At 39.4% G+C, this 26,422-nt stretch overlaps 1 protein-coding gene across 5 annotated transcripts in view; it reads right to left on the bottom strand.

The window, feature by feature from the left end:
* sfmbt2 (Scm like with four mbt domains 2) overlaps positions 1 to 24,662 on the bottom strand; it is a 63,246-nt gene extending 38,584 nt beyond the window's left edge. Inside the window, exons 1-5 of one of the 5 annotated variants that reach the window (XM_024805718.2) lie at positions 24,547 to 24,662; positions 17,255 to 17,436; positions 13,591 to 13,685; positions 6,058 to 6,298; positions 2,325 to 2,345 (exon numbers count right to left, since the gene is read on the bottom strand). In XM_024805718.2, coding sequence (XP_024661486.2) covers positions 2,325 to 2,345; positions 6,058 to 6,298; positions 13,591 to 13,685; positions 17,255 to 17,345 — 448 coding nt within the window. In that variant the 5' untranslated portion in view covers positions 17,346 to 17,436; positions 24,547 to 24,662. Of the gene's footprint in view, positions 1 to 2,324; positions 2,346 to 6,057; positions 6,299 to 13,590; positions 13,686 to 17,254; positions 17,437 to 19,730; positions 20,191 to 24,244; positions 24,388 to 24,546 lie in introns of those variants that run through there. The other 4 variants (XM_004569993.5, XM_076875670.1, XM_076875671.1 and 1 more) reach the window with 4 other exon arrangements.
* Positions 24,663 to 26,422: the final 1,760 nt, after the last annotated feature.

Raw genomic sequence — 26,422 nt, 5'->3', positions numbered from 1 at the left:
TAAGGACTGCTTCACCCAAACTATGCCAGATATCTGCCTGTGTCATACTATTCAGACATAACACAAGATCTGTGTTATAAAGGTTAATTGATAACATAAATGAGCCTTTACACACTCTTCATTCTAAATACAAGCATCATCCACATTTTATTTCTAGTTTTATTTATTTAAATGGACAAACTAACCCTTTAAGGCAGTGGGTTTCCAAATGAGGTCTGTAACACATAGCCAAGGGCAAATAAACCAAATAATCTGCAAATGTGCTGTGATATTAAAAGAGTCCATAACATACATATCTACCAGTTCCTGCAAACAAATTATTGTGTGCTTTACTCCCACCCACTTTATCTGTGTGCAAACAGAAGCTCTTATATGACTGTGACACATCATGTCACATGCGTATATAAGCTGAAAAGGTGTAAAATACGTACAGTTCCAGTGGCATCTACAAGTACACATAGTATGTAAGCATATGCTTAACCTGTGTCAGGATTATGAGGTGATTCCAGGAAAACCTGAAAAAAAATCCCCCCTGTATTTAAAGGGCAGCACTAAGCCACTACAGTGTTACTTAAGAAGAGCGTGCAAAACCATGAAAAGCTTCCAAACTACTATTACAGATCCTGCAGAGAGACCGTTCTGCTCCATGCTTCAATATGCACAGTTTTAAGAAGAATCATGAGTCTGAGTGCACGCTGAGCATTTGTTTGTCTTTTCAGAATGACATGAACACAAGCTTGCTGTTTCTAAATATAAAACCTGCAGATAACCTGAGAGGTTAATGCACAAGAAATGCATTACTCATTACTTAAACCACAGCCTGCAGCCTATCTGCATCGAAGAGCAAACACATTTAAAAAAAAAAAACACACTTTGAAAACTGTAAAGAATAAAAATATTGCTTAAATTTTTTCAAAGAGCAGTCCTCCACTGAGCCCTAATTAATGTATGTGGCATAATAAGCCAACTGACTTCAAACTATCTGAACTATGACAGCAAACCAAAGTGAGCACCTTGCATCAGTGCAAGCAGTTTAGAAAATGGATAATACACACAACAAAATGCAATTCACAAGCAAGAGAGCAAAGATTAAAAGAAGATCAAAAGCCAAAAGTTACACCAAGGATAAATGATAAAAACAACTTGCTTATCAATTTGAAACAGAGCCATGCTAGACTCAACAATACAACACAGCATGACTCGACAGTTAAAAACAAAACAAAAAATACCCTAAAATTAAAAAAAGCTACACTTCACTGAGCAACCTAAGAGCTTTTTTCTCTCGAGGTCTACTGTCTTTATTTTAAAAACTAGTGTTCCTGGGTCAATATACACACACACGGCTTGATCCTTTTAGCAGCCAACCTGTAACATGTACAAATAAAGACCTGATGCATAAAAAGCACTTGATATATAAGACTTGACATATATTTTATAACAACTTCCAACCAAATCACAAGCAGAGAAAAAGGCTTCATCCTCACAGCTTTACTCTCGCCCACGCACTTGCATCCATAAAAAGAAAAAAGTAAACACTGAGAAAACAAAGAAAAAGGTGGGGAAGCAGTACTACACCACGCCTAAATCCAAGTTCTGAAATTATCCAGTGCATCTGATTATGTTTTTTTACGTTTTACTTCCAAGGCTATATGCTGTATATGCATCCTATCTGGAAAGTCTCAACATGCAACGAGAGCAACTAAAGATACCTTTTAAACTGCATTGTGTTCTTTTTTGATCAAACTTGCTCATCATAAGAAAAAAAAAAAAAACATAACATCAACACTTCAAACTATTGCCTCAAAAAGTTCCCACAGAACTGGTGACACGTATTGATCATATCTGGCAGACACAGCAGTCCTTTAACCTCTGATCTCTCTTCAAACATGCACTAGTGACCTTCTTCTAAATCATTGTTTGTTTGTAGCTCGCTGGTGGAGACGGCCACTTTATCAAAGCATCACACTTCTCACTGAGCAGCTTCGTTTCTGCACTAGTTATCATAAGAGCACAGGCACAAACAGCAGTGTGTGTGTGTGTGTGCGCGCGTGTGTGTGTGTGTGACTGCTATCACTCTGCTAAGACACTCTCACTCAACATTCAGCTAGAAAAGAGTCACATGCAAGAAGAGGCAAGACATGACAACAGGGCTGTGAGGTCACGCCCTGTACAGAGGTGAAAAGAGGAAGAGGAGGAGGAAGGGGGGGGGGGGGCACACTGTACATGCAGCTCTGAGGCCTAAGCCTGACCCAGTGTTGATTTCATGTTAGCCACTAGTGAGCCAGGCAGGTGAGTTAGTCAGAGGCTCTGTTAGAGCTGCTTACCTTTTCTTAGGTAAATGTTATCTGAGAAATAAAAACAAACAAAAAAGGAAACAAATAAAACAGGTAACTGTAACACAGGTGAAAGCAGTCAAAAATACACACTTGGCTCTCATACTCCAGCTTACTAAGAATACATACACTTACTCACACACACGCACACACACAAAATGTGCATACTATGATGCAAATCCTTGAAATGAAGCGACAAAGAACTCGTAGGGGTCACACATTGACACTATGTTGCAGAAGATTCTTTGGGGAATATAACACTGACTCCATTACATGATATACGCCTCAGTTTGCATCATTTAACATGCAGTGGTGTCAGCCATCCATCATTAGTAGAATATATACACACACACACATAATTATACATGTATAAGCTTTCTGACAGGCAGACAGAGAGCTAGTTAATATCAGTGGTTAGTTATATTATAATTGGAACCGACTTTTTAGTGCAAAACACATTTTTTTATTAACACCTGCAAATACTTTCATCAATTTATGATAAATTGATGAAAGTATGATGGATAGAATGGATAGAATGGATGATGGATGATGGATAGAAATTGTGAAATTATTTTAAACCCACAGAATTTAAAAGGTAACCCTGCTCAGTTATAGATGTTTGCATGGCTCTCTTTCTTTCTTTCTTTCTTTCTTTGCTGATACTGACCTCACTTTTTTTGTGTCTCTTATGCATTTAAGGTCTGCCTCCAGCAAGGTGCTGGCTTTTGGGATGTGCATGTATCTCCCTCTGGAAATCTGTGCCACACGTGGTTATTCATAATAACCTGCCTGTGTATAGGAAGGATGTCCACAGCTAGCAGACTACACCATCAAACATTGCTGCCATTAGCTGAAATACCAGCTGGTTAAACAGGTTCATCTTCTTTTCATCTTATTAATGCACTACTCCATTGATTAAGAAAATGAGCAGTTGAATTCTGGCTTTGTGTGACATATAATTACATGACCGAAGAATTGTGCAACTGCTAATTGTTAGCCACACCAAGCAAACTAATCTGATATTTTGTGTGTGTGACATGTGGCGCAAAGTTGGACACACTTCAGCGACATCTAAGAGGCGCGCACATTACTTGTATGAGCAGGATCTAATCTGAAATATGACACTGTGCTCAGTTTCGATTGTTTACCTACTTTTAGACTAGTCTGTTGCTCTAATCTTTTCATCCTGCTTTATGGATTATCTATCTATTTATTTATTTATGTATTCTGGAAGGAGGTCAGGGTGGATGGTTGGGAACACACAGATCAGACAATCTGATTTAGAGACCAGAGTTTGACATGGTTCCTTAAGCAAATGACACAATGATTATGAATTTAGCCAAAAAGTATTTAAAAACACAATATTTTTTCCTTTTGCCCAATGAATGCTGTAACAACAACAAAAAACAACAACCTGAAAGTAAAAAATGTTGCAAAACTGTTCAGTAAAACCATTTCTTTGACTTGTTCCTGCAGCTAATGCAAATATAAGTCGTGATTTTAAAACAATCATAAAATGGCACAACCATGGATCACAATTCCTTCAAATCATTTGCAATTCAAAAAAAAGGAAGCAAAAACTGTAAATTTACAACACGCACGCTTCACATCAGATTGAATTCTTCAGACTGAAAAGGTTTAACCGAACGACAGAAAAGTTTTTCCAAATCTTCTGATATTTTGCTTAATTTATTTTTCATTAAAAAATTCGTAATCTTTTATGTAAACTTTGGAAAAAAAAAATTATATTTATATGTCAGGTTGGATTTTGGGAACTCGTGATGGCTGTTTTGTTTTGTCTTTTAAACATTGCTGTCAAATACCTGGGGAAACCACGTCACTGATTGATAGCGGAACAATCAGTACTTGCAGATGCTTTCACCTGCATTTTCATCTGCATTTTGCAACTTGAACCACACAAAACGCAGATTTGATCTGTTTTCTTTTTGAATGATTATCCCCTGAGATGCGAATGTGAATCATCACCTTGTGGAAACAGATATTGTATAATCACTTTCCACAAGAACAGTTTCTGACTGAAAAGGACACATGGAGTCGATGTGAGGGCAAGGACACTAGAGTCAAGTGAAAATCCAGGTCATCTCCACAACGACTGCGGCGCATCTATCCATCAGGAGGGAAAGTGTCGAGAAAAATAAATGGTCTGAACAAGCCTGGGAGGATGAGTCATCTATCTGAGGGGGAGCTGCATGTGGAAAAATATCTCAGCTGTGAAAGCTTTGACAAAGTTGTGGTGAAAGGGACAAGATTTTCTAAGAAGTTAAGGATGTATTGTTTGGGTAAGGCTGAATGGAAGTGCAAAAGTGGAGACTAAAAAAAAAGCTCCTTTTGTACAACAGGTATCCTGCCTTCGTTTAACACCTGGCTGAGGTGAATGGGATGGATGTGATGGGTGTGATGCTTCGGTTGGATAAATGGCAGTTGAGCAGCCATTACAAAAAAAAAAAATTCTTTCAGGAGACCTGACTTTCCACTCAGTTTACTTAAAGCATTCTTTGAAAAGTAAATATGGGAGGTGTTCATGTTAACCTGTGTGTGTGTGTGTGTCTGTGTGTGTGGGTGCATTAACGTCACAACTACAACTGTCAATTGTCACACCAAATATAGCATCCTCTTCTCAGGACAGAAAGAAAACAAACTCACTGCACTGAAGCAAAAGGTAATAATTTGAATAAAACTATTATTTTAAAAGAGCAAATTAGTTTACATTAACGTTGTATACGGTATATACAGATTTGACAACCAACATGTGGTTAACCCTTGTTTATAGTAATTATGTGTCTATTTTTACAAGCACTGCTCAGATTATTGTAAACTAAAGAAATCCTGAAGAGAGGAAAAGCAAATGAGCTGCAGTTAATAAGCCAAAGTACTTTTTGCTCGCCATTGTGTGTTACCCTGCAACACGGGCTATGTGGCACTGCCTGTTAGAGACAAGTGTATGAGCAGGTTTTCTTTGCTGGCATTTCAGTGATAGAAAGTTGTAGGCGCTCAGAGATTCCCAGATAACACAGAGGGACATCGTTTCAACGGTTGGAAAAGATGACATGTTCTGGAGAAAACTTTGAACCAAATTTCCATTTCCACTCCTATACCAGCGCTGATTTTGACACCTTTTGATCAGAAGAAGGTTTTTTGATCAGTTTCCATGAGCAATGACCAAAGCATCAACATTAATTTGTGGCTTATCTGCTCCTAGCTCACATCGCTCTGTCACTAATAGTTTCCCCCCAAAGTACCGGCTAGACAAACTGACTTCACAAGATAAAACTGCCTTTCTACTAGCTGCTGTTAGCTGACACTCAGTTTTATTCCTTATGCAGAGTTTGCTTTGGAGGGGAGGGTGCACAACGCACTGGATTTTTAATGGGAATGTGTTTTCAGTTTTTTAAAGGTTGAAACACTACAAATTTTTTAGACTACATTTGAGTTAGTTTTCAAAAGCTAGTTTTGAATTAGAAATGAACTGATTTTTATTCTTACAAAACAGCATAATCTGTCATGGTACCAGAGATGTAAGTATTACCAGCTGATTTTCTAACAGAAGTGAGTAAAACTTGTGTAAATTTCATAAATGCTGCGTATTTCAGTAACCTTTGACCAGGATTTTGTTTATCTTCACAGTGGTTCAAGAGGACCCTTTATGATACAGAGATCTAAATGTGTGCGTGGTGCACGGGTGCATCAAAGTAATCCTTCCTACCTTCAGGGGGCATGAGGGTCTTGTTGTTTTGTGCACACCAGCCAACTGGGTGCAGCTCAGCTGTCATGACATCACACCAGAAGTCAGCCTTGCGGTCCTCGCCGTAGCCACTGAAGCGCAGGAGCAGCAGCTGGCCACATGTAGTGATGATGGTGGCCACCCAATAAGTGTCTGGGTTGCTCTTATTGGCCACTTCGAGCTTCATGCCAGGCTGGAAGCTGCTCTGAAGGCTGATCTCCACCTATAGAGGAAAACAAAAGGACTTTCAAGTTATAATCTTTTTTTTTTGCTTGTTTTTTTTAAGACGTTTGTCTTACTGTTTTTCCTTAAAAATTGAAGTTAACACTGACATTTGGGAGACCAACAGGGCATGAACACAATCAGAGGATCAGAAGTCAATTTCCATTTATAAACTCTGGTTGTACATATAAACTGTGTCTGACAGCTGAAATATTACAGGTCAACCATGAACCACACTTCAGTGTGCAGGTTTGTGGCCCCTTTGGATACTTTGGCTTTAAAATAAGGGTGATAAGCATGAAGTTTGTTTACATCCTGCTTGACCTCCCTGATCTTTACACTGTAGGTTGGTACTACATCCATAATAAACTATAAAAAAAAAAAGTATAAAAAGGAATAAACTAGGTAAATTTGACAAATGAACAAAAAAAAAAAAAAAAGAGGAACAGTCTTTTTTTGTGGAACTAAAGTAGTGACAGTAGGGGTGTATGACATAACCAAAATAATATTAATAACACTGTGTGGGGGATGAGTTCAGGCGCTGTTTCAAAACTCAGTATTCACAGTAGCAAAACGAGCGTTAAAGGGAACTCCACTCATTTTACACACAAAGGTCAGCTTATGCGAAGTGCTTCACAGCCTGTGAAAACAGTTGCTTAGTGTCTTTCCTTGCTTTGCAGGAGGCCAAAGAAAACAACCCTTGAGAATTTCATTAGGACCGTCATGGCTCGAGCTTCAGACTAGACAAACTAATGAAAGAAAAGTGTTACAAACAGAAAGCATGAAGATTCAAAGACAAGAGCATGCAGGAAGTTGTAATGCAGGAATATTCGTTATGTGCAATCTGGTGTTTCTGGAATTGAACCTACATCAGATATTAAAGGTCAGGATATTTCCACCCATGCATTTTTTTAAAGATGCCATTTCCAGGCACTTTCTGTCTTGTAACTGGAATTTTTTTCAGTTTGTTGGCAGAGATGTCCTCATGCAAAATGATGATGGGAATTTTCTGACATTTGACTAAATAACCAACAATAACAGTGTGAGACTCCAGACTCCATATATCAGTGAGCTACTAAAACCATACATGACATCTAGATCTCTGGAGTCTACTGATCAATGCTGTACCTATATCCAGGCTAAAGACTAAAACAAAGACAAAAGGTGACTGGGCGCTTCTGTTGGACGTAAGATCTGTGGACACTGTTAATATCTTTAAAAAGAAACTTAGGACCCTTCTGTTCAGACTTCTATTTATAAATGTATACTATTTTAATTGTTGGATCTTATTCTGTATTGTTATTTTTTGAGAGCACTATATAAATAAACCTTACTTACTCCTGGGTTCATGTGAAAAAGTGACATTTTCTTGTCAATTCCACCCCATTTCAGCCTATTTCACTTTGCTATGTATTTGTTAAATTATGATCTGAATTTTTTGATCCACATCCAGATCTGGATTGACTCTAAAAGTTAATTATTTACGTTTAACTGAGCCTCACCTCTGGAAAACATTTAGAGCAAATCTATTCATGGCACTTTGAGTACTCCTGCTAACAAACCAATCACATCACCTCCTTAAAGGAAGTAATTGAACAACAGTGTGATATCTAATCTCACATGTATTTTATCAATAGTGTATCACCTGATATTACATATTTACTGACAGGATCAAGTGCTGAGAGTGCCTAAGAACTGCTTTACAGTGCTACTAACAGCATGTAAGACGGGTGTAGGTGAGATTTTAATATTCACCAAACCAAATTACTTTCAGAAAAAGACTAAAACAATCCCTCAGGTTAAATAAAAGCCTCTCAGTTTGTCCTTGTGCAGAAAAAGCGATAAATCTGTATATAAAAGAATAATGCATTTCCACCATAGCCACAAGCTGCTGTACAATTCTAGAGAACATTACAAGCCCAGCAGGATGTTCAACACTAGAAAAAAAGAAAAAACACCACACACACACACACACACACACACACACACACACACACACACACACACACACACTCAGAAGTGAATGGAAAAGCCAACATCTTAGAAATAAACACAATACAAATGGCCCCGTGACTTCCTGCTACAACAATGCAAACGTGCTGTATCACTCTGGCTGGCTTATGTAAGAGAGCTACGGGCAGCCTCAGCAGCAAACACTGACTGTGTGTGTGTGTGTGTGTGTGTGTGTGTGTGTGTGTGTGTGTATGTGTGTGTGTGTGTGTGTGTGTGTGCACGCGCAGGGATGTGTGTGCACAAGCCCAAGAGAAATCACTGTTTCAATTTGTCCAGGCAGAGAGAGAAATGAGGGCTGCACTTTACTGAATCACATTTTTCTGGGGAATTCATGGTCTGTTTCCCAGTGACTCAATCCACTTACCAACAGGGCAATTTAGGCTCCCAAGAAACCCCGTCCCCTCAAATCACCACAGACAGTTTGTCCAACATTGAGGCGCACTTGTAAAACTCACATATTTTAATCTTGGTTTTATTACACTCAACACTCAGTGACGTAAGAAAGTGAGACACTGACACACATATTTTACACCTCTGAAGCCCGTCCTCCCGGCAGCTGAGCGCGGTGAGTCTCATAAGAGCAGACAGCTGCTCCGCTGGACAAACACACGGTCATCTGAGGTGGATAAAGACTTCGCATCCAGGATCAGCTCTATTCGCCCATCTGGCCCTCTCCTGTGATGTAATGTATTAATGGAGGCAAAGCTGAGTAACTATTACTTATAGGGTGTCTTTTCTGGAGGACTGCTAGTAAAAAAATAAATTAAATAATTAAATAAATTAAATAATTAAATAAATTAAATAATTAAATAATTAAATAATTAGATAGATAGATAGATAGATAGATAGATAGATAGATAGATAGATAGATAGATAGATAGTTATGTAAAACCACATGCGTTTTTTGTTCGTTATATGATTATTATTAACCCTGTAATTAATCAGTAGTGAAATTTAAGTCTGAAACTAACCCTCTGTTTAAGAAGAAAAACAAAGACTCCTTGATAAAATTATTAGTGCTACATTTTTGGATGCTGATCTAAAGTAACTAGGAAAGCTGTTAGAGCCAGCTATTGTAACTAGGATATGGGGTGTGGAGAGTGGGGGTGGTTTGTTACAATTTAATGTTGTCCTCTATTCATGTAGTGCCATCTGCAATAACACTAATCTCTAATTTGGGCAGCAGCACAGGCAGAGCAGTGGATCTGCGTGTGTGCTGCACACAGGAGGAGGGAGACCCGGGGGACTTTGTTCCCACTTACTGCATGATGAGAAAGTAAACTATGTACATACAGACACCAGCAGTAGAGCACTAATATGGGCTCAAAATGTGGTCATAAATATTTTGTACTTGTAAATCGGTTTTGTACTTGTAAATCAGGATTTGTATGTGTAAAAAAGATTTGTATGTGTAAAAAAAAAGTTGTGTGTGCGTAAAAAAGATTTGTATGTGTAAAATAAATTTGTGTGTGGGTAAAAAAAAGATTTGTATGTGTAAAAAAGATTTGTGCGTGCGTAAAAAAGATTTGTGTGTGGACAAAAAAAACCCTGCAAGTTACAAGTATGAATTTTGACCCTATTTTTCTTCCTTTCATCTGATTGGTCAATGTCATGTCAATCACAAATGTAACAATCCAATCAGAGAACAGATGGGTTTGGCTGTCGAGGGGCGCTTTTTTTGAACTGCAGGTCCTTGAAGGGAATAAATGCCCTTTTACATGCCAACCCAGCGTTTTCCTTCATCACCATGAAGGAAAACAGTCTGTGGTCGTCCGAGTTTGGGGATTTTTGTGTCACAGGTCTACGTGTTTAATATAGGGAATTCCACAGCCTTTTCAACAGCGCTGCGGACTGCGGGGTAGGGGCGGGCAGTGTTTTGGAAATGACAGTCTTCATTACAAAGCTTTCTTTGTTATGAATTAGCATAGATGTTTTTATTGAACATTTGAAGAACTAGCAAAAAAACCCCAGAAACTCTTGTAGAGGACATAAAGTCAGAGATAGAAAAGACAAGGAGCAGGTGCATCTAGTACAGGTAGAGCTGCTGCAAAAACCCACAGAGCCCAGCAGCCAGCGCAACAAATTCTGGATCCTTTGCTTTTAGTTAGCAGTTAGCATTAGCAGCACATCCTGCGTCCGATGTGAAAGGACTTTTATGCTGCGCACTGTGACTCACAGCAATGGTCCTGGGTCAGCCCTGACTTTGTGTTAAACTAATCCTAAAGTAATAATGGTATTTCTAACCACTCATATACCACAACTTTACCTTTTCAACAGCTACTGAAAATTAGGGGACCTAGCTGCTACCCTTCAAGGACCTGCAGTTCAAAAAAGTGCCCCTCCGACAGCCAAACCCATCTGTTCTCTGATTGGATTGTTATATTTGTGATTGACATGACATTGACCAATCAGATGAAAGGAAGAAAAATAGGGTCAAAATTCGTACTTGTAACTTGCAGGGTTTTTTTTTTAAGTCCACACACAAATCTTTTTTACCCACGCACAAATCTTTTTTTACACATACAAATCTTTTTTACGCACACACAAATCTTTTTTACACACACACAAATTTTTTTTACACATATAAATCCTGATTTACAAGTACAAAACCGATTTACAAGTACAAAATATTTATGACCACATTTTGAGCCCATACACTAACTTACAACTGAGATAAAGTACTGTGCAAAACTCCTGAGCCACCCCCACCTTTATATTTTGCTTTCAAGCAGCCAGACTTTTATTTGGACCTTTGCTACTTTTTCACAGATATTCAGTACAGTCCTTGTACCTGACCACTTTTGGAGAAATGCGTTTTTTGTTTGTTAAATCGCTGAGCACAGACCTGTGAATTATTGAAGCATAAAAAGCAACACCTAACTCTAAGAATGAACCAGTGGACCCATCTACACACAGGAAACTTATTTTAAATGATATCTTAAGGCACTTTGTTACTATAGCCTGTCACAAAAACACAAATTGTTTCAGTTTCTTTAACTAAATCCCAAAAAGCCAAATATGATACAGTCTGACAAGAATAAAATAGTAATTATCCACCACCAAGGTGCATCCTAAAGAGGAATACATTAAAAACCTGGCATATATTCCGTATGGTGTGTCCCTAAAACAAATTTGAGGAAACCGGACAAGTGGTGAACTAGTTGGTGACCCCTGAGCAACTTCCTTTGGGGTGGCTCACAGAATTAAATACTAAAATGCCATAAAAGACACCAAGCCAAACGGTTTAAATGTAAATTAAATAACATTAAACACAGTTTTCGGTTTCAGCGGCTTGAACATTCAGCTGGCCCACAAAGACAAACCACTTCCCTACTAGTCTTTCTTCTGTGGTTTCTGTGAGCAGACAGAAACAATTTCCACCTTCTAATAAACATATTTAAGCTACTTCAGCTGGAAGGAGAGCTGTGAGATGGACACTAAACATCAGCGACAGCAGGTGAATTCGACATGTTAAGCAGGCAACATAGTCGGTGATGGTCGACTCAAGGCCCGGTTTACCCCTCAGCTGGCCCTGACCAGGACAGCCCAAACCAACTTCAGCCTAGCAAATCAGAGCAAAGCAGAGCACAGTTGGCCTATAGACTCACTACCAAGAAAAGTACCTTTCTCTTTTACCTCTTAGCTCTCCAAAAATCTGTGGTCTGAGTAGCATCAGTAGTGATTATATAGATTTCACTTTTAAACAAGCTCTAGGCTGTGGTACATTGTTTTGATATCTGATAATGCAGCTTTCTAGAGAACTAAAACTGTAACCCAGTTCTAGTTCACACAAAGATAATGATCTGGGCATAGTGCAGCGCAGTCATATCTAGCATGCTCAGTATTTTGCCACTTTGCCACACAGCCTCTGGTGCGAGTTTTGCACAAAAAGTGCTGATTTTTAACATGCAGATGTTTTAGTGCCTACTCGAAACTGTTTTATTGTCTTCTGGCTAGCTGAGTAACTTGCTGCACCAACTGAGAGTTTACCCCATAAAATATAACACAGTGAAACCTGAGTCACTGAGCTTGAGCTTTATACTTTCAAGTTTCATGTTCTGATATTACTTTAACAACAGAATAACCTTGTTAATGTCACGCTGAAGATTTCACACAGACTGCACATGTCTATCTGAGTGTTTTGCTGCAAGTAGGAACGACTGGTCTGCCATACGTCATGCATCTCAAAAAGATGACATGTCTGGACACCACACAAAGCACAGGATTTGTGAGCAAACTCCATGCAAATACATAATCAATATACATATAAATTCCATGTTTGGAAATACTCTTTTATTTATTTATTCATTTATAAGTGCTACATGGCTCTGAAAGCTTATCCAAAAGTAGAGCATAAACAAGGTCGATAGTAAAAAAAAAGGTGCTCTGTTTAGGATAAAATCATGTAATAAATTTATTCTTGCAGCAGTTCAGCAAGCATAATAGACCAAATTGACTCCAAGTCTTCATCAGGATCTGACAAATACAAATTTGTAAATTCCACAAAAAGGCCGAAAGCAACAATGAATTAAATCCTACTAAGACGCTATTGTGTGTGGCTCTGAAGTCTCATACTGTATATCCTAATCCTGCGATACAGAGCTCCACTTTTGTCCAAAAACTATCACAAAAACACAACAAAAAGCAACACTGTTGCACTGGTGGCACTGACTGGTATTCATTATGACAAACACAAACAGTGCTGTTTGTTTTGACTAAAAATCATGCTGTCTTGATTTGCCCAACAGAAAACAGTCCTCAAAAAATTCACTCGGCCAGAAATGTGGTAGTCCAAGACTATCAAGAAAGACATATGAACACATTGTTGAAAGGAGAAAAATGCTACACTGGTGATACTTAGATAATGTCCTAATATCATTATAATGACTGCTTTCATTTGCCACACCTACTTCAGGGCAAGAAAACAGGAAAGACTGGGTATGATGATAACATTCAAATATAGTCTCAGGAAAAGTGAATGAACAGCTGGTCCTTATTATGTTATTTATTTGCATCTATTGTCATGTTTTCTTTGGTACCTAATTAGGTACCTAAAATGGTATTTTAAAAAAAAGAAAAAGAAATGCCAAAGGTCGCCCAACAACGCGTGCGTCACAAGGAAACAAAGACACTGAATCCTCTGTTGAGGCTTGAACACAGCACTGCCCTGTTTTGGTTCTCTCCCATGTGTTGTTAAAGGATCTCTGCATATGGCACTTATCTATGAGGCTGTATTTAAAGGATTAACATGTCAGGTGAAGTTTGTAGACAGTCACTCACATGCTTGAAGTTGGTGTGAGGGGCAGCGTCGGCCCCATTCTCCTCCAGGTACTCCTCCCAGTTAAACTCCACCTCTTCCTCCATCGAATCTGCATCTAAATGAACAAAAGTCAACTGTACATTAACCAACAATAAGACAGATACTTAAAACAACAATTTAGCTCCCAGCTGATTTTTGTTTTTACTGTTACTTATTGCCTCATTCGTGCCCAGGAAACAAGGAAATATACCTAATAAGAACGGAGGCTTTCAGCTCTTCATCACACTCCCTTTGAATATTTAGACAGTTTAAAATTGTTGTTACACAACAAGAACATCAGGCACTGCCACTGGAAAATGTCATCTTATTTATTAACAGGCCTAAGCAGCTGTTGGCCCATATCTCAGTGCATCCCTAATGCAGGTAGCAATTAAACACAGAGCTGTAATTTCTTGTAAATGTAGCTAATTTTGCCTAAGCACAAAATCCACAGTAAACTATCTGGAGGCAGTTTGCGTGCACAGCGTGCTGCAGGTTGTCTTACATAATGTCATTAATGTTTCTCCTGAAGGTGATTGAAGCTGATGCAGTCGAGGCATGCGTCAGGGTTTTTTTCCCCATCAGTATGTTTCTGTGTGAGTGAAGTATGTGAAGGCTGTGTGTGTGTGTCTGTGTGTGTGTTTCAGTGTGTGCCGAATCTCTGGAGACTCCTCAGAGTGAAAACTGAGGGACTGAACCTGTTCTGTGTAATGAGAGGAGATGGTAGCGAGCTGCTATTTTGATGGAGTTTGTTTCTAATAGACTGAAGTGTCTGCTCTCATTTTTCCCATGAATGGACATACGTGGCTTCCTCCCCTTAGTGGTCATTTTTCACTTTGTATATTATTAAATTAGTACATGTTTTTTCTTGTTTCTGATCATCAGCCAAAATTCAGACAATTTCATATTACATAGAGACTGCCTGACAATGCAGAATAAACTGCTTGGAACATGTTGCCATGGAGCTCCCTCCACATATGTTCTAGATTCACACTGCATAGTAAATTCATTCTGTACATATGAGATCTGTCATAATCCACCGCAGTGGTTTCCAAGCTGTGTCCTGTGGCCCAACAGAGCACCTCGAGGTTAGTCCAGGTGTACCTTGGGTATTTGTGTCAACTTAACATTATTAGTGCAAATTTAAATTCATGATATCAGTTTAAAGAGTCTGACAGTAAGATGGGTGAGGTAAGAGAGATAACTTTCCTGTGTGCAACACACAACTGCTAACTGAAATGGTTATGCTATTAAAAGTGCCTGCATCTGAAAATACAATCAAAAGAGGAACTGACAACACTTCAGATGACAAACAGGCTATTTTCTGCAGATATGAACACATGTGCGCCTTGTACTGTGTTTTTTGGGACACCTTACACAAGAAACACAAAAATAAGCAATTTAACACCAACATTAAGTTACACGATATGTCAGTGCATGTCGCCTCAGCTTCTCTTACAGGGAGTGCAGAATTATTAGGCAAATGAGTATTTTGTCCACATCATCCTCTTCATGCATGTTGTCTTACTCCAAGCTGTATAGGCTCGAAAGCCTACTACCAATTAAGCATATTAGGTGATGTGCATCTCTGTAATGAGAAGGGGTGTGGTCTAATGACATCAACACCCTATACCAGGTATGCATAATTATTAGGCAACTTCCTTTCCTTTGGCAAAATGGGTCAAAAGAAGGACTTGACAGGCTCAGAAAAGTCAAAAATAGTGAGATATCTTGCAGAGGGATGCAGCAGTCTCAAAATTGCAAAGCTTCTGAAGCGTGATCATCGAACAATCAAGCGTTTCATTCAAAATAGTCAACAGGGTCGCAAGAAGCGTGTGGAAAAACCAAGGCGCAAAATAACTGCCCATGAACTGAGAAAAGTCAAGCGTGCAGCTGCCAAGATGCCACTTGCCACCAGTTTGGCCATATTTCAGAGCTGCAACATCACTGGAGTGCCCAAAAGCACAAGGTGTGCAATACTCAGAGACATGGCCAAGGTAAGAAAGGCTGAAAGACGACCACCACTGAACAAGACACACAAGCTGAAACGTCAAGACTGGGCCAAGAAATATCTCAAGACTGGTTTTTCTAAGGTTTTATGGAATAATGAAATGAGAGTGAGTCTCGATGGGCCAGATGGATGGGCCCGTGGCTGGATTGGTAAAGGGCATAGAGCTCCAGTCCGACTCAGATGCCAGCAAGGTGGAGGTGGAGTACTGGTTTGGGCTGGTATCATCAAAGATGAGCTTGTGGGGCCTTTTCGGGTTGAGGATGGAGTCAAGCTCGACTCCCAGTCCTACTGCCAGTTTCTGGAAGACACCTTCTTCAAGCAGTGGTACAGGAAGAAGTCTGCATCCTTCAAGAAAAACATGATTTTCATGCAGGACAATGCTCCATCACACGCGTCCAAGTACTCCACAGCGTGGCTGGCAAGAAAGGGTATAAAAGCAGAAAAGCTAATGACATGGCCACCTTGTTCACCTGATCTGAACCCCATTGAGAACCTGTGGTCCATCATCAAATGTGAGATTTACAAGGAGGGAAAACAGTACACCTCTCTGAACAGTGTCTGGGAGGCTGTGGTTGCTGCTGCACGCAATGTTGATGGTGAACAGATCAAAACACTGACAGAATCCATGGATGGCAGGCTTTTGAGTGTCCTTGCAAAGAAAGGTGGCTATATTGGTCGCTGATTTGTTTTGGTTTTGTTTTTGAATGTCAGAAATGTATATTTGTGAATGTGGAGATGTTATATTGGTTTCACTGGTAAAAATAAATAATTGAAATGGGTATATATTTGTTTTTTGTTAAGTTGCCTAATAATTATGCACAGTAATAGTCACCTGCACACACAGATATCCCCCTAAAATAGCTAAAACTAAAAACAAACTAAAAACTACTTCCAAAAACATTCAGCTTTGATATTAATGAGTTTTTTGGGTTCATTGAGAACATGGTTGTTCAATAATAAAATTATTCCTCAAAAATACAACTTGCCTAATAATTTTGCACTCCCTGTAGTTAAATGATAAATCAAAGTCATTTTACAACTTATACTCCACTGGTTCAGTTTCAGGTATAAGAAGTGTTAAAAATGTCCCATCATGAACAAAAACTTAAATTTGCACCTTCGCTCAGGATTGCAAACACATCAAACTGGCATTTAGCTCACATTTTATGTTTTCTTTAGAAAGAGAAAGTAGCACAACAACTGCAAGTCCAGAATGTGCCTCGGATACAGGCCAGTAACGTATCCTGACATGTTCATGTGCAATGACAAAACAGCCTGTAAAGTGGGCTTCCACGTAACGGTATGGGCATAGGTGTTACATAACAGCCATCTTTGAATACACAGGAAAAAATACATGCTTCTCGTGACTAAGCCATGAGGACAGGAGAATTCAGTTCAAGCAATAAACAGCCAGGGACATACCCTTACTGCTGACCTAAAGGAGAAATCTACAGAGAGAATTAGAGCATGTCTTTGTGACACAAGTGGCATTCTCTGTTTCCCATCTTGTTAGTGAGATTCCTCAGACGCATTTTCATCTGTGTCAACCGCACCAATCTGTTGATCTGATGAGGGCTGCAACATGAAACCACCCTGGCCACATTATGGTTAAAAAAAGCAGTGCAGGGTCTTACCTGTGTTCACCTCTTCTTCTTTCCCATTGGTGGGATAGTGTGGCTTCACTGTAGTGAGGGCCAGTGGCTGCTCCTGAGTGTGAGACTGCATGCTGCCCGTTTGACTTCCTGTTGAGCATTAACCTTTAAACCTGAGATCTTTCAATTCTTCTTCACAGCATCTCTCGCCTTCCTTGACAGCCCTGCACCAGAAAAGATAAATTCAATCAAAGCTCTAATTTAATCAGATAATGTTCAATCTGCCCTCTGTCCAGAATAGTCCAAGATCCTTCCAGGAAACAGATGATTTTACTGCTCTTCGCTTACAATAACACGAACGAATCGACACAGTTCACAAAACCTTGAGGTTTGCACACATAAACAGCCAGTATTTGATGAGAATTTCCTTGGAAATTGTGCACACTGTATTTCCATTTTCTTGAGAATAAACAAAAGAAGAAGTGGGTGGTTACCACAACCAGCAACAGCCAGTTTGTCTTAATGTGCTAAAAAGAAAAGAATGCCACCTTCAGAAACTTAACACAAGTCAGCTGATATTTTCAAAACAGTAAAAAGCACACCAGTTTTCTGCATCATTAAAATCATCCTCTCCCTCCTCTGCCTGTGTGCTTTTCCAATATCTTGCATGCTGTGTTCATTTTCATACCACAGCAAAACTGCATCAGATAACCAGTCAGAGTCAAACAAAGTAGAAAAACTGGAATAACATGACTAAGCAAACAAGTCTGCAAATAAGTGTGACCAGAAAATATGGATCCAGGCACCTGAGGCAAGAGAATAATACAGAAGAGCAGAATCATGTCACTGTAACTAAATATGGAAGACTAAAGAGGAAATACTGTCTGACCGTAAATATGTATTTCTGGCACATACTGAAGGAAGCGTAACTGTGTAACGCTAACAACCATAAACACGTTTCTTTTGATCCTTTATATCATTAGCTAAGCTAATGTGTTAACTGAATATTGTTGGAAAGAACTGTAATAAAAAAATAATAAAAAAGAAAACAGGTAACCATGTCCTGATATTAAGTTTTAACCTTTTTCTTGTGGCTTTCTGTTATTATACAGAAATACCTGCAACTTACTCTACTTCTTTTGTCTTTTTGGTTTGTAATCCTGCTAATAACCTTCAACCTAATGCAAATCCTAACAGGTAAAACATGCTTCCAGGTGTTGATTAGCAAACCAGCTTCACCCTCCGGATCAAAGGTTAGTTTCTTCCCCTCCTCACAAAACTACAAAACTCAACTGTAAATGTGACTGGGTTGTTTGTTTTTACCTTTCCCAACCCGTTTTATGTGGTATTGTTTTTCTTTTTAATTCTGTTTCTCTGTATTTAGCTAATCAGTTCAACTATTTCACCATTTGCACATTGACTGATTAACTGTTTAGGCCAGGCGTGTCAAACATAAGGCCCGGGGACCAGAATCACCCTGGTGAAGACTCCAAACCGGCCAACTGAATAGCTTTGGAAAATGTGAAGGACAACATAAATTTTTGACTTTTAATTGTATTTTCACAATATTTACAGCTTTTCCTATAGATAAAGACCTCTGTCATAAAATTCCCAATACAAAGTAATTAATTTATACATTTCTATAATTTTACACATTTGCTTCTTACAATTTAAGCACAAAGAGTCATACTGACAGATTTCTTTCATTTACTACAGCGGCCCTTTATCATATGCAAAAACTGAGACAAACTCCTTAAATTGCACCTTTTATCTTATATTTAGATATCACATTGACTACATGTGTAGTTACATTTCTTTACACATAGACAGAAATGGAAGTTTTAATGTAACATAAGGCTGTATATGACCTGCAATGCAAAATGAGTTTGACGTCCTTGGTTTAGGTTATAATTATTACTAAATCATGCAAAAATATAGTGAACATTTTCACTGAGTCCTCCCTCAACTCCTTAAATGTCTCATTAGTCCACAACCCTCACAGCAGGTCCCTTCTCTGAGCAGTTCTCCCATGTCTGCAATGATCTTCACAGCATCAAAAACATGACAAGTTAATTTTCCCATTAATGTGGCTTTAACCAAGGAACCTGTACACATCCGGAGCTGCTGCACAGCTGCTGCCTACTGCCGATCATAACTAAGATAGGTGAACTGCAGAGACTTATTTCCTACAGGAATCAATAAAGGATGTCTTACCCTCTAATACAAAGCAGAGAAAACAAGCAAATCCTCCAACCTAAAAAATACAATTCACTGATGATCACTCCTTGCAGTGCATCATTAAAGCTGTATAAATACACTTAAAAATGCCAAGACAGCACGTAGAAACCATGAGACTTGTGCAGTAAAAGGAATTTTAAGCAATAAAGTAAATCCTAAAGGAATAAAAACCAAAAGTCTATCCAACGCTGGCATTATTCCATGAATAAAACAAAGAAAAACAATCAAAACAATCATCAGTTCATTATATTCACAACAACAGGCTATGCTTGTCACTTGCCTGGTGGTTGTTCTTGGTCATGCAGTCACATCACCAATGAATCACTCACCGACTTACACACATTTTCATCAACCTGGCAATTAGAGCTGAGGCATGTTGCTGTCACACAGCGATCCTCAATCAAGAAGAAAACAACTCCAAGCTCATGGGGTTGTTGCTCTCAACTATGAAAATCAATATCCAAAAGAGCAAAAAATACTCTGTGATTAAGTACCCAACCTGATGTGCACCCACATGGGAAAAAAGAAGAAGAAATAAAACAAAACTGTGATGCGCATCCAGCAATCCTCTGATGAAAACACACTGAAGTCCTGCTTCCAAAAAAGAGAACAAAAGAAAGAGCCTTAAAATCCACAGGAAAGGAAAACACTTCTCCTCGTCCTCGCATGCCTGTTGGAGCTGCAAGTGTATGTAGAACTGTGAGGCTGCAGCACAAAGGCTGTGACAGCCTCAACAACTAACTGTGTGTGTGTGTGTGCGCGCCATCCCCCACCACAGAACACACACCCCCTTGCGTCCCACAGTGGCTCCGGCGTGCATCCATTGCGTAAACAACACGCTGAGCTAATTTGGCTCACATGACGCTGCTGTTTGCTGCCCTTATCCCCCACTCTCTGCCTAAGTACACTACAATCTTCAGCACTGATACATCACTGTCGTCAGCAGCCTTCCACAGCACTCATTAAACTCATCAGAGTGCTCAAACACTGCTATCAAACAGTAGGAGGAGGATGAGCAGCTCGTTTCTTTTCCTTAAAATTCTCTTTAAAAACTTGCAGTTTCACATTCACTCTACATCTGCTTATTTCAACACCTCAGCAAAGCAATCTAGAGCCTGATTGACATCTTTTAACTACTTTTTATGGTTTGTTATTTTAAAAACAGAAACAACGATCCACAATTTGCAGCTTTTGTCGATTTTATATCATCGTACATTGGATAGCTCTAAGATTTTTGAGCTGATGTGAATTTTCAATGCATGACAATTGACTCCCAAAGTCATAACCTCCTGTTTGAACTTTAAAATATCAGATTTTTACCAGTTTTAGTTCTGCCTAATCCAGAATTTCAAACACACTTCTTCGCCTGTTCACCCATCATAAGAAACACATATGTGAAATGTTTTTTTTTCCTCTCCAGTCTTTACTTCCACCGAAAAATGAGAGGAAGAGAAGTTACAGCCATGAAACGATGAGTCAGTAACACTGGTGTTATTGAACTTGTTCTCAATACTCTCAGCTTCAACTCCATCTAATTTGTTTTAACAGAAATGAAGCACAACAAATCCTACATCCATCTGAGTCACTGTAGCACAAGGTTGCCTCAAACCTTTGAAAAATTGCACCATGTATGCACAGCCCTCAATAGGGCGAGGAACAATGCACCTTTCTGAGCTGTTTTGGTGCTACACTGTAGCCCGTTTTCTCTGAACTGAAAGAAAGAGAGTAAGCCCTGTGGTTAAAGTGACTTTGAGCTTTAATTTGAGGGCTTTAACAACCACACGAGATGAAAAGTGCAGCGACTGCAGCCCTATCATTGTCCACCTGCACTTCCCAGCAACTGGAGGCAGAATGTTTTGTTTTTTTGTTTTTTTTTTAAACGCACCAACCATTCCCCACACTAATTAGCTCAATACATGATGAGAACACCCTCGAAACATTTAAGCTGAAGGTTTTATTTCCAGTATGCTGGAAGTAAAAAAAACAAACAAAAAAACCCACAAAAAAAACAGGAAATGTGTCATTGTTCAAATACTTTTGGCTAGCATTGCTCATTTCCCTAGAAGTCACTGCACATATTTATTATACTTGTAAACTCCTTGAATAGTCTCTGGAATAAAAGGTCACATATGCTCATTTTATCAAATTAATGAAGTACTTTGGGGTCTTGAGGAAAGAAAGCTCACATCTATGTGCCTAAAGGTGCTTTACAATGAGTTTTCACAAGACACAGGCTTTAAAATTAATTTCTATGCGTGTAAAGTTTGGAAACAGGAGAACTAAACTCCCCCTATCCTCCTACATAAAATTAAATATTGCAATGAACCACTGGAAGTCGGCTTAAACAACAATGTTTTCTACACTGACTACTCCATACCAGCGCAAGCTGAGCTTTTCCTTAAATTGATCCCTCACTGGATAAACAAGTTTTCCAAACCCTGAGGGACGTTTGTTTGTTCTGACTCAGTGTTAACAGTTCCCCTCAATGTTCATCCAAAAAACAAGCCAAATTTTTGAAGGAGTTTTTTTCTGGGAGTTTCGCGTTTGTACTTGATGAAGCCTGCTGACCTGCAGCCTCCTGGAGGAAACAGCCCAGATTGGTCACCAGGGGATTAAACTGCTCTGAGAGTGTTTAATCTCAGACGCAGGACATTTGTGCCCCAATTGTCTTGGATTGAGAAGAGTTTTTTTTTTAAATTGATTAGCCCCTGATGGGGCGCTCGGGCATCCACGTGCTGTCTTCTTGCCTTTCTCTAAACCCATCCATGCCAAAGATTTAATAGGGGATTTAGGAGATTAACTACCACTGCATGGGCTTGGGTTTTATTGCATTACTCCGTATTAGGTTCTCTTCTTTTAGAGCTATCCAAGAGTTGTTTCCTCTTGGCAACAGGATGTTATCATATAACAATTTGTCCTCTGTTTCTAACTCTTAATTCCTGCTGTTTTTAACATAGATGTGCACACAACGCACCCAATGTGCTTTATTCCCCAATTAGAACTGCCTGTGATCCCTCACCGAACAAGCATCTGCCCCTCAGGACCACAAATAAATAAATAAATAAAAGAGAGAGGAAACAAGGGGTGAAACTCCCACATCCCAGAGCATTCTTACAACTTCCACAAAACACACTTGCATAACATGGACAGCCTGCAAATCCAAGGCTTTTGGAAAGCAGGAGGAGAAGCTGATATTTGCCTACCTCCTCCCCTTATTCAAATAAGGGGGGAGAGTAAGTGTGATGCCAGCAGAAAGAAAGAAAGAAAGAAAGAAAGAAAGAAAGAAAGAAAGAAAGAAAGAAAGAAAGAAAGAAAGAAAGAAAGAAAGAAAGAAAGAAAGAACTGGACTCTTTCTATCTTTGCTTCTCTTATCTGTGCAGAATATGTGATTGCCTCTTTTCCTGAAACGCTCACCAGTGGATTAGCATACAATGCCTGATCAAAAAAAACAGCCGCGTGATAAATGGCTGTTGGATGACACTTTTAAAATAAATGAATAAATAAAAAGCCAAACCACCAAAAATGATAATCAGCTGGTCTCGTATTGGTCTTTCCCGTGGAGAAAATGGATTATGTATGTTTAACATTATGACCATCTTCGCATTTTCTCCTTTAAAAGTGCTCATTTTAGGCGTTTTCCCTTTATCCGCACGCCTGCGCTCACGCATTCCCACTCGCAGCGTCGTGGAAAAAATCTTTGGAGCCACAAGAAGTCTAAAAGCATGATTTATTCATGCCGAACCTCTATCTGGGGCTCCGTTACGCAGTCTTTATTGTTTCTGCTCATTATGGTGACGAATTTAATCAGGAGGTGGAATCCTCTGGAATATTGTAAAGCCACTAAAAAAGAAAGAAATTGATTTTTGCGAAGCACCTCGCAAAGAAAAAGAGAAATAATTAAATAAATACGCATGTGGTTTTACCCAATTATCTGCTTAATCACTCAGAAAAAAAAAAAAAAGAAATCCCCGCAGAGAAAACAACACAGCGAAAGAATTTTTTTCTCGCCCGACTGTGCCAACGTCAACATATTAATCTAAGATTGCAGGGGGGATCAAAATCACCCTGTTGGTTTTATAAGGAAAACAGTATTAATCTGACACACGGCGATCTAGAAGCATCGAATGAGCCACAGCATTTTTGATAAAAGTGAAAGAGGAAACGTTAAGTGCACATAAGGAAGATGAGGCTGTGAGGGGTGTAGCCGACCAGCAGGCTGGCTGGCACTCCGGTCATGTACTTTGCACACTCAAAACTGCAGCGGAAAAAAACTCCCACGGAGTTGCCAAATGCACACTTTGAATTTAATTGATTAAACCTCGTCCATGTCCACCAAAAGAAACCGAACCGGACGCTTTATCTGCCGTCGTTTTATTTTTTCCTCGTTCAAAGATTTTAAGGCGCAGTTTCCCCCCTACGATCACCATAACCCGCCATGTTGAAAGTGGTTTGACATTTTGGCAGTGTCCGGTATTTTCCGAAGGCTTTTACGCATCTAAAGATGACGGGAAAAAATCCCACATGACTCATCTATATGAGAATGACGGCAATAAGTCATTTCTGGCGTTAATCTTTAAAATCAACTTCGTGCTCACGCCAAACAAAATTGCGTCGCGGCCATATAAAACACAGCATTAAAGAAACACATCAAATAACACACGAGCCGCCACTCACTCCTATTTTCCCCACGAATTGTTATAAATTGTATTGTTTTCAAAGCAGTAAATGGCAGAACACATGCTAACAGGCAAAATAAATAAATAAAAATAATAACAAGGCAATAAACGATATTACCGAGAGTGCCACGAGACAACGTCCTCTCCGCCGGTGAAAGCTGTTAATTACAGCGCGTGCGAGACACTTTGAGCAACTTGGGCTCGTGAACGAAAGCTCGCGACTATATTATCTCGTTTCTACAGAAACCGTCTCAGGAGCACTTCGCTGTTTCAAAGCGGAGGAGGAGGAAAAAAATAACTCTGCCTGTGTTTATTTCGCCGATAAAACCTCCCCCCCCCCGTCCCCCCTCAAACCCCGTCCCCCCATAAACCCCCCCCCCCCCCCCTGCTCAGGACCGCCGGAGCCGTCACCTGTCTTACCTGTCCAAGTTTTTTTTTGTTGCCTCTCCTTCTCGTGACCCCCCTCTGCCTTTTCTCTCTCTCTCTCTCTCTCTCGTTCCCGCGAGCTACGCAAGCGACGTCTTTCAGCTGCTGCTGCCCCCCCTCCTGTTCCAATATGGCATCCCCCATCTGCGCATGTCCAAAAAACATCTACAAATACTTTCAAGCCAACTCTTTCATTGACCTTTCAGCACAGTAGCAAAAACATATTTCTACAGGCTTTTGTAAATATGGAGCCGAGGTTAAGTGAGACACCCACAGCCCTCAAAACTGAAAGCTGTATTCTACTCAGCCGAGCAGATACAATGAAGACAACATCTAATGCCTAATTTATACCTGGTGTATGAAATAAAATGAAACTATTTTTGTGTGTGTGTAAAAACAGCCATTTCACCCACCCCCAGGACACATTTTTCTTTAACTGTATAGTTACAGTTTTATTATTAACAGGAAGATAAACTATGACCCCGTATAATCACACGTAAACAACAATAAACGTGGTGATCCTTTTAAGGACGTATATGTAAGAATAGTTAACTGTAACAGCAGCAGCAGTAGAGTATGTCTCATCATAAGCAGCTGCATATGTGCGTGAATAAAAAAGTGAAGTCAATAATTTATGGCTTCTTGGCACCATTTAGTCGTTGTTAGCTACTTTTCTCATTTTCTCAGTTCAGACTTTTTTCTTCTTCTTCTTTGTTTTGGGAATGTCTACCGTAAGCAGAACCCTTGATATATATATATATATATATATATATATATAAATCTTATCAAAGTCAACACTATCCTCTAGCGGTAGGAGTGTATTGCATCAGTTAACGAGGCGAGGCGCTCATGCGTAGACCTCAAAGGTTGGCATGTATTTTCAGAAAGATCTAGAAAGAGTCAGATATTAACAAACTGTGATGGTAAGTTAATCCCAGTGGAAGGCAGCGCATAGTGAAAGTTTTATGGGGTGGAAATAAACTGAACTTTCAGCCTGGCTTTTTGCCCGGAAAGTGAGAGCTACGCAGCTCTATACCGCCCCATATGACGTTTTTTTTCGTCTTCTTCTTCTGTTTTTTTAAGGTGGGCAATTTCTAAAAGAAGTTTCAGTGAAATTAAAGCAGGTTCCTCTTTGAACCTGAAACTTCACTCCTGACCTTGTGCCCGAGTTCTGACTCTTTGATGATATTTTGGGGACTTACTCCAATCACACGATGAATAATAGGGTGACTGTGTGTCCCACTTTTTTCTTTTTTTTATCATTTGTCCTCCCCCCGATCTCACGAGACATGTCCCACGGTTTTATTAACTGGCATTTACGCATGTCAGCCACAAAAACATGTCCATGGATCCGTGGATGCAAAAAGTGATCGATCGTATTTAAAGTGTTGTAAATGGTTTGTTGGCCTTCAGTGTTTCAAACACATCTCAAACATGTCCTTCATTAATGATATCGAGTCACCTTGTCACAAGGTAGAAGATGCAATCGGTTTTTGACAAAGTCACTTGTATGTCTTTTATTTATAGGAGTAAAACGTCTCACAAATATTAAAATGTCTTTTCCAAGAGGAGATCTTTTCAGAAGGGCAGCAGAAATTGCCACAAATATAACAAAGCAGTTCTATAAAGATATTTTACATGTGATCAAAGAAACTGGACTGATTGTAACAGGACACAGAGTGGGAACAATAATGCATGCTATACTGGTCATTTCTTTAATTTTCTATGTAACCATTTCTCTCGCACATCCTGTCCACTACAGCCTATTTACCAGTGTAAGCAAAGATATTACGCATAAAAAACACAGAAACGTAAGCAATCACCTTTTTACTCAGATGGCAGCTACATAAAAACAAACGAGCTTCCGCTA

The sequence above is a fragment of the Maylandia zebra genome, linkage group LG17, assembly GCF_041146795.1.
Source record: "Maylandia zebra isolate NMK-2024a linkage group LG17, Mzebra_GT3a, whole genome shotgun sequence".
In the NCBI taxonomy this organism is placed as follows: Eukaryota; Metazoa; Chordata; class Actinopteri; order Cichliformes; family Cichlidae; genus Maylandia; species Maylandia zebra.
This window is presented reverse-complemented; position numbering and strand designations above follow the sequence as displayed.